The 7,495-nt window shown below is 34.8% G+C and overlaps 1 protein-coding gene across 1 annotated transcript; it reads right to left on the reverse strand.

Moving 5' to 3' along the window:
- Nucleotides 1-292: 292 nt before the first annotated feature.
- LOC109827973 (FK506-binding protein 5-like) lies at nt 293-5,310 on the reverse strand. Its single transcript, XM_020395002.1, has 3 exons — nt 5,156-5,310; nt 4,873-5,087; nt 293-438 (listed from the first exon to the last, which is right to left on the reverse strand). The coding sequence occupies exons 1-3, from the start codon at nt 5,308-5,310 to the stop codon at nt 293-295; spliced, it is 516 nt and encodes a 171-aa protein (XP_020250591.1).
- Nucleotides 5,311-7,495: the final 2,185 nt, after the last annotated feature.

Genomic DNA, 7,495 nt, shown 5'->3' on the forward strand with positions numbered 1-7,495 from the left:
AACTCAGCTAGAAGTTCATCCACCATTTCTTGGCTGTTACCAAACAGAAGCCACCTCATGTGTTAATCCAGATGAGGCAAGAGCCTAGAGAGAGCCTTCAAGCCTACTTCAAGAGGTTCCAAACAAAGAGGCTAGAGTTTAATGACCAAGGGAGTGCGGTTGCTATGTCCGCTATTATGGCCGGTTTGTAGAATAACAAATTGGATGACTCACTTGCTAAGAAGTCGGTCACCAATTATGAATAGCTGATGGCCAAAGCTCATGGGTATATGGACATGGAAGATGTCTGAGCTTATAAGACGGCAGCCAGGGCCATAGAGACCTCCACAGCCATGACCTCAGCAGCAGCAATAGCACCAACAACAGCACTAGCACTACCCTCATGAGTATACTGTTTGTGTTTCCTGTTAAATATCTTGGTACTATAATAACTTTCAGCTGAATAACTTTTAGTTAAACATGTTAACTTTCATTTGACTATGTTAACTTTCAAATGAACATGTTAGCTTCCAACTGTACATGTTGACTTTCAGATTCTTTAGTTAACTTTCAAGTAAAGATGTTAACTTTCAACTGAATATATTAACTTTAAGCTAAAAAGGTTAACTATAAGTTGTACATGTTAACTTGCAAACATATAAGTTAACTTTTAGCCGAATATGTTGACTTTAACCTGAACAGATTAATTTTCACTTGAACATGTTAACTCTTAGCTGTACATGTTAACTTTCAGCTGTATATGTTAACTTTCAACTGAATATAAGTTGTATCAAGAAAAAGCTTAAATTTATCATGGCAAAAATACCAAAAATGAAAATAAAATGATAATATGCTGCTATAAAAATGATATTATTGAAGACTTTTCTAATCTGTGAAGTTGTAAGACTAAATATTTATTGTGTTTTCAAGCAATATCAGCTGCAAGAATGTAAGGAGTTTTGTGTAATGTACTTATTTAGCTAAAGTATTCTATTTGTGTTTCCTGTTAATTATCTCGGTTCTAAAATTTTTCTAAGCTGTACACGATAATTTTCAACTGAGTATGATAACGTTATTATGAACATGCTAGATCTCTATGTTAACTGCAAGCTAAAAATGTTAACTTTCAGAGGTACGCGTTAACTTGCAAATGAACATGTTAACATTCAGTTGAAAAAGTTAATGTTCACATGAACATGTTATCTTTCAGATCTGCACGCTAACTATCAGCTGAACATATTAACTTTCAGCAGAATATGTTAACTTTCACCGTTACATGTCAGCTTTCTTCATAACATAATAACTTTTAGCTAAATATGTTAACTTGTCAAATGTACATGTTAAGTATTAGCTTTTCCTGTTGACATTCAGGTTAACAAGTAGCTTTTCATTTAAACATGTTAAATATATGTTGTATCAAAACAAAACGTAGATATATTGTGACAAAAATACCAGAAATACTATAAGAACAATAAATGTCAATCTTGCTGTATTGTTTGTCATCCACATCAACTGAACACAACTAAATTAATATACATAATATAAACATGCACACAAGTTTTGATTCAATCAATCAACTTTTAAAACAATGTTCTCTCATCCTTATCTAAAGTCTCTGTTTGATTCTTTTATTCTCATCCTTCTATTAGAAGTTCAGTTGCAAGCCTAGCATGTATGACATCAGATTCATTGTTGAAGTAGTTATTTGAAGTGTATCAACACCACAGATTATAGCCTTCATATATAAGGGAACAAAAATTCCATAATCAAAACTGCATGATATAAAGTAGCAAGCTAGCTAGATATATGATATTAGACAAAATGAAAAAGATTAAATTTGTGAAATACTAGCATTCCAGACTGTTGTTCGCAAGGGACAGCTTCATATCTGTACTTTCTCTAAACATTTTGGGGATCAAATCCAGACTTCATATGATCCATAAAATTAATTACTTTATTCACTGGTTCAATGTACGCATTATGGCCAGTCAAGCTATAATGCTTAACACGTTCTCATCCAACCTGACTTCAGCAATATGCTAGTGGTCCTGACGCACAAGGGGGATAAGGAGTATATTCTTGTCTGCATCAACATGCTTTTGTATAAACGAAGCATACAGATGTGAAAAATCAGGAGTCTTGGCATAAAAACTATGTTGTATTGCCAAGAAGATAATATTATGCCAATTATAAATAAGATGTAAAGATGGTTAGGGGTTTGAAACTAGTGCTTACGCAAAAGTAAGTTGATATGACTCCATATTTCTTGCTCAGTGAGGTAATTTTTGGTCTCTCTAACCATATACTTATTCTATCTATCAAAGCTTCCATGACCTATAAATTTACCATACAAAAGATGAAAATTAAATTGCATGACAACACAACATAAAAAATAGATATGCATATATTTAACATATTAAACTTGCATGGTCATCGAGACGGTCTCTACTAAGTAGATACAAAAGCTCCAAAGCATCAATACTATTGTTCGACGTATTGACAATAATACACGACCTGAAATATAACAGTAAGATACAAACATTAACAATTGCTGATAAACATTGACATGTAATAATGAAAGGTAACATGTACGAGCAAAAGTTAACATAAACGTCTATAAGTTAACATATATCGGGAAATATTAATATTTATACACAAATATTAACATGAATGGATCAAAGATCACATGTAGTATGCTATGTTAACTGCAAGCTAAAAATGTTAACTTTCAGATGTACGCGTTAACTTGCAAATGAACATGTTAACATTCAGTTGAATAAGTTAACGTTCACATGAACATGTTATCTTTCAGATCTGCACGCTAACTATCAGCTGAACATATTAACTTTCAGCAGAATATGTTAACTTTCACCGTTACATGTCAGCTTTCTTCATAACATAATAACTTTTAGCTAAATATGTTAACTTGTCAAATGTACATGTTAAGTATTAGCTTTTCCTGTTGACATTCAGGTTAACAAGTAGCTTTTTATTTAAACATGTTAAATATATGTTGTATCAAAACAAAACGTAGATATATTGTGACAAAAATACCAGAAATACTATAAGAACAATAAATGTCAATCTTGATGTATTGTTTGTCATCCACATCAACTGAACACAACTAAATTAATATACATAATATAAACATGCACACAAGTTTTGATTCAATCAATCAACTTTTAAAACAACGTTCTCCCATCCTTATCTAAAGTCTCTGTTTGATTCTTTTATTCTCATCCTTCTATTAGAAGTTCAGTTGCAAGCCTAGCACGTATGACATCAAATTCATTGTTGAAGTAGTTATTTGAAGTGTATCAACACCACAGATTATAGCCTTCATATATAAGGGAACGAAAATTCCATAATCAAAACTGCATGATATAAAGTAGCAAGCTAGCTAGATATATGATATTAGACAAAATAAAAAAGATTATATTTGTGAAATACTAGCATTCCAGACTGTTGCTCGCAAGGGACGGCTTCATATTTGTACTTTCTCTAAACATTTTGGGGATCAAATCCAAACTTCATATGATCCATAAAATTAATTACTTTATTCACTGGTTCAATGTACGCACTATGGCCAGTCAAGCTATAATGCTTAACACGTTCTCATCCAACCTGACTTCAGCAATATGCTAGTGGTCCTGACGCACAAGGGGGATAAGGAGTATATTCTTGTCTGCATCAACATGCTTTTGTATAAACGAAGCATACAGATGTGAAAAATCAGGAGTCTTGGCATAAAAACTATGTTGTATTGCCAAGAAGATAATATTATGCCAATTATAAATAAGATGTAAAGATGGTTAGGGGTTTGAAACTAGTGCTTACGCAAAAGTAAGTTGATATGACTCCATATTTCTTGTTCAGTGAGGTAATTTTTGGTCTCTCTAACCATATACTTATTCTATCTATCAAAGCTTCCATGACCTATAAATTTACCATGCAAAAGATGAAAATTAAATTGCATGACAACACAACATAAAAAATAGATATGCATATATTTAACATATTAAACTTGCATGGTCATCGAGACGGTCTCTACTAAGTAGATACATAAGCTCCAAAGCATCAATACTATTGTTCGACGTATTGACAATAATACATGACCTGAAATATAACAGTAAGATACAAACATTAACAATTGTTGATAAACGTTGACATGTAATAATGAAAGGTAACATGTACGAGCAAAAGTTAACATAAACGTCTATAAGTTAACATATATCGGGAAATATTAATATTTATACACAAACATTAACATGAATGGATAAAAGATCACATGTAGTATGCATCCAAACATGAATGAGAATTACTAAACTTACTGATGGAATTTTTTATTGTAAAAATTTGAGACACATATGTTCTCATCTGGTGTAAGCTTTGCCGCTACATGATGAGACATTTTAAAGTTGTGAATGAAGGTTCCTTCATTATCAACCAAGTGTATGCCAAAATCAGAAACATTAGGAATACTCTCGTTTAACGACTTCAGCAAAACATCCTCCTTCTTCTTGATTTTCCTATTCTTCATAAACTCTCAGCTTCATTCATCAGACATATAGTAGTACCTAATTTTTTTCCTCTCCTTATCTTTCTGGTGTAATACTATAATTATCTCTTCATTAACTTCCTTCTTCTTTTCTTCATTGAGTGGGGTTCAGACTAGATGTGATCGTATCCTAATCCTGGTACTTGGTGCCCTTGTCCCCTTTGAAGCTAATTTCTTCATTCTCTTTCGATAAACTTTTACCTTCGGTGCGGCAATGAATTTCTTAATTGATAACTCTTCAACATTCTTCTCTTTCTCCTCCTTTTGTTCTTCATCTTTCTTCTCTTCTTCTTTCTCTTCCTCTTTCTTTTCTTCTTGCTTTTCCACATTCTCACCATCCTCTTCTTTCCCTTCTTTCTTCTCTTTCTCTTTCTCCACATTCTCAACATCCACTTCTTGCCCTTCTTCTTTCTCTACTTCCTTCTCTTCTTGCGCGGCTTCTTGTTTTTTTTCTTCTACTTCATCTATTTTCTTCTCTATTTGCACAACCTCCTCCACAATATGAGAAGCTTCCTTTTCAATATTGGTTATATTGTCATAATCGAAGCAACTAATATCATCATTCCTATCAAAAGATCAAAAATATTTTTCTTCTTCTTCTGTGCAGCATTAGTATGCCTATCATTCTGTGCCATAACATTCTTCACATTCTTCTTCAGGTCTTCAAGGTCAATGAGATCATCGGTTCCTTCATAGATCTCCAATTTCTTGTAAGTCGTTGTATCTCCTTGGCGTAAGCATCCATTGATATCGTTTACAACGCTTGACAGCATGGAACAATTTCCAATTTAGTTTGGCAATATTCCTCTAAAAGTAAATTTGCTCATCACTTGGTAACTTCTCTATCTCATCTTCTCTTTCAAAAGCATCACTGATATGCCAGGAGAAAATCTAAAAAAAACATATACCCATTATAGTTATATAAACAATGAAAAAAAATTAAGGATAATTGTTATGAAAATTAACAAAATTTAAAATGCTATCATGTAAGGATGAAAGTTAACACATTACGCTGAAAATTAACATGTACAAACTAAAGTTAACATGTAAGAATACAAAATAACATGTAAGCATGAAAGGTAACATGTAAGGATAAAAGTTACCATGTTACGCTGAGAATTCACATGTTCTGCTGAACATTAACATTTAACGCTAACTCAACATAAAAAAATGTACACTAACATACACAAAGAAAGTTAACATGAAACAATGCAAATTAAAATGTAATATTGATAAAGTTACAAAATTTCGTTCAATATAAATATGCAAGAATGTGTAAAGAATAATTGATGCTTACATAGCCTATTAATGAGCTCTTACATCTATCCTTCACCTTCTCTGGCTTTCCATCCTTAACATTTTCTAGCTTCTCCTTCTTCTTCATCTAAGCAACCTTCTTCGACAGTGATTGCTCCATAGATTTACTCCTATCAGAGACGAGGGGATTCTTTTTTTTTTTCAAACAAGAGATATTATCCTTCTTCCAACTGAGCTCTCTTTGAGGGTATTTCTCACTCCGTAGGCTGCTAGGAGAAATTGGTTTCTCTATGATTTTAATGCTTGCTTTTCCTACATTGGAAACAATTGTATCTCTCCTCAAAGATCTAGCTGTCCCTGTAACCCTTACCCAGTTAGTCATATGAGGCTTCCATCACAAGTTAAGGGCTAATTTTTTAATGCCCGTCATGTTGTAGTACCATAATTATCAAAATAGAATGAAAGATATTTTAAGCTTTTATAAACTAGTAAAACTACAGATAACATGAAAAAGATGAAGGAGAAGCAACAAACATTTGTCATAATTTTTCTTTCTAACTTTCTGTTATGGTAATTCACCATCTAAAGATAAAGATATCAAGAGATTATCTTCTTAGGCCCAAAGAGCTATAGCCCAAGCCAGCTTAACGGCCCAAAAACCCGGCCAAGAGCAAGTCTGATAACCCACCAAGAAAACGAGTCATCATTACCAACTCGAAGTGCATGATCAGTCGGTCCCTCGTAATCAAGACGACCCCTCGAGCAGACGTCTCGACCATCCACTCGACCAAAAGCTCGATTCGACTGTCTGGTCGACGAATCATAACGAAGACTCACAAATCGACTCGTCTCTGCTAAGGGGATAAGATTCAGCTAAGCTCTCTTTATATATCGATCAACACTATAGTATTGATCAGTCCCATCAAGATCTCCACTCTAACAAATCTCAAGCAAAAGTCGCTTACTCTGCTTACAAGTCACTTCCCAGAGATCACAATTATGCTCTCTTGAGCTCGAATGACTTCCCCTCCAATCGCCAGCCGCCATCTGGAGAGGGAAGGACGACCAAGCAGTCGGCCTATCCTTCGCCTTGCCTCATCTGTCAAATCCAGGAAACTAATAAGATATTTCTCTCCTGTACTCGAGTGACTTTCCTTCCAATCGCCAGCCAACATCTGGAAAGAGAAGGATGACTCAGCAGCCTGACTGATCAGCCCTCAGCCGCCTCCTGTGCATAGTCAAAGCTAAGGGTCAACATCTCAGAGGTGATGGACTATAAAAGGAGTAGGGAAGGTATGAAATAAAAAAAGGCTCGAGGACTATTTTCTGCTTCTTCTTCATAAAAGCTCTGAATTTACCTTTGCTAAAAAAGGACTAATAACTCTCAATGAGTACCCTCTAAGGACCTCAATGGCCCAGGGACTCTCCCTCAAACCCCACTCAAGCTCACAAGCTAACTTGACCGTCGGAGGTACCACGGGGAAAATGAGCCCCGCCCTCCTACGGGTTTCTTCTCCTTCTTGGCTGTACAGGAGGTGCAAGCGTTCTTCTTGCTTGTGTTGCAGGGCCAGATCCTCCTATTAAAGATCGGGTATAAAGTCGGAGGAGGAGTCGGCCCCGTCTCCCATCCTCTCCCTTTTCGTCAGCCTCGCAAGGATCGAAACTGTATCCACCGGCAAAAAAACCCCATCGATTGTGTGA

This window comes from Asparagus officinalis, unplaced genomic scaffold (genome assembly GCF_001876935.1).
Source record: "Asparagus officinalis unplaced genomic scaffold, Aspof.V1 AsparagusV1_Un593, whole genome shotgun sequence".
Taxonomy (NCBI): domain Eukaryota; kingdom Viridiplantae; phylum Streptophyta; class Magnoliopsida; order Asparagales; family Asparagaceae; genus Asparagus; species Asparagus officinalis.

What these genes read in the sequence shown, in the direction of transcription:
- LOC109827973 (XM_020395002.1), bottom strand. Translation starts at nt 5,310, where the DNA reads ATGCTGTCAAGCGTTGTAAACGATATCAATGGATGCTTACGCCAAGGA. An exon ending in GTTATGGCACAGAATGATAG is followed by an intron (nt 5,088 to 5,155) that starts GCATACTAATGC and finishes TGATGATATTAG; the next exon opens with TTGCTTCGATTATGACAATA. An exon ending in AGAAGGGAAAGAAGAGGATG is followed by an intron (nt 439 to 4,872) that starts GTGAGAATGTGG and finishes AAAGTTATTCAG; the next exon opens with CTGAAAGTTATTATAGTACC.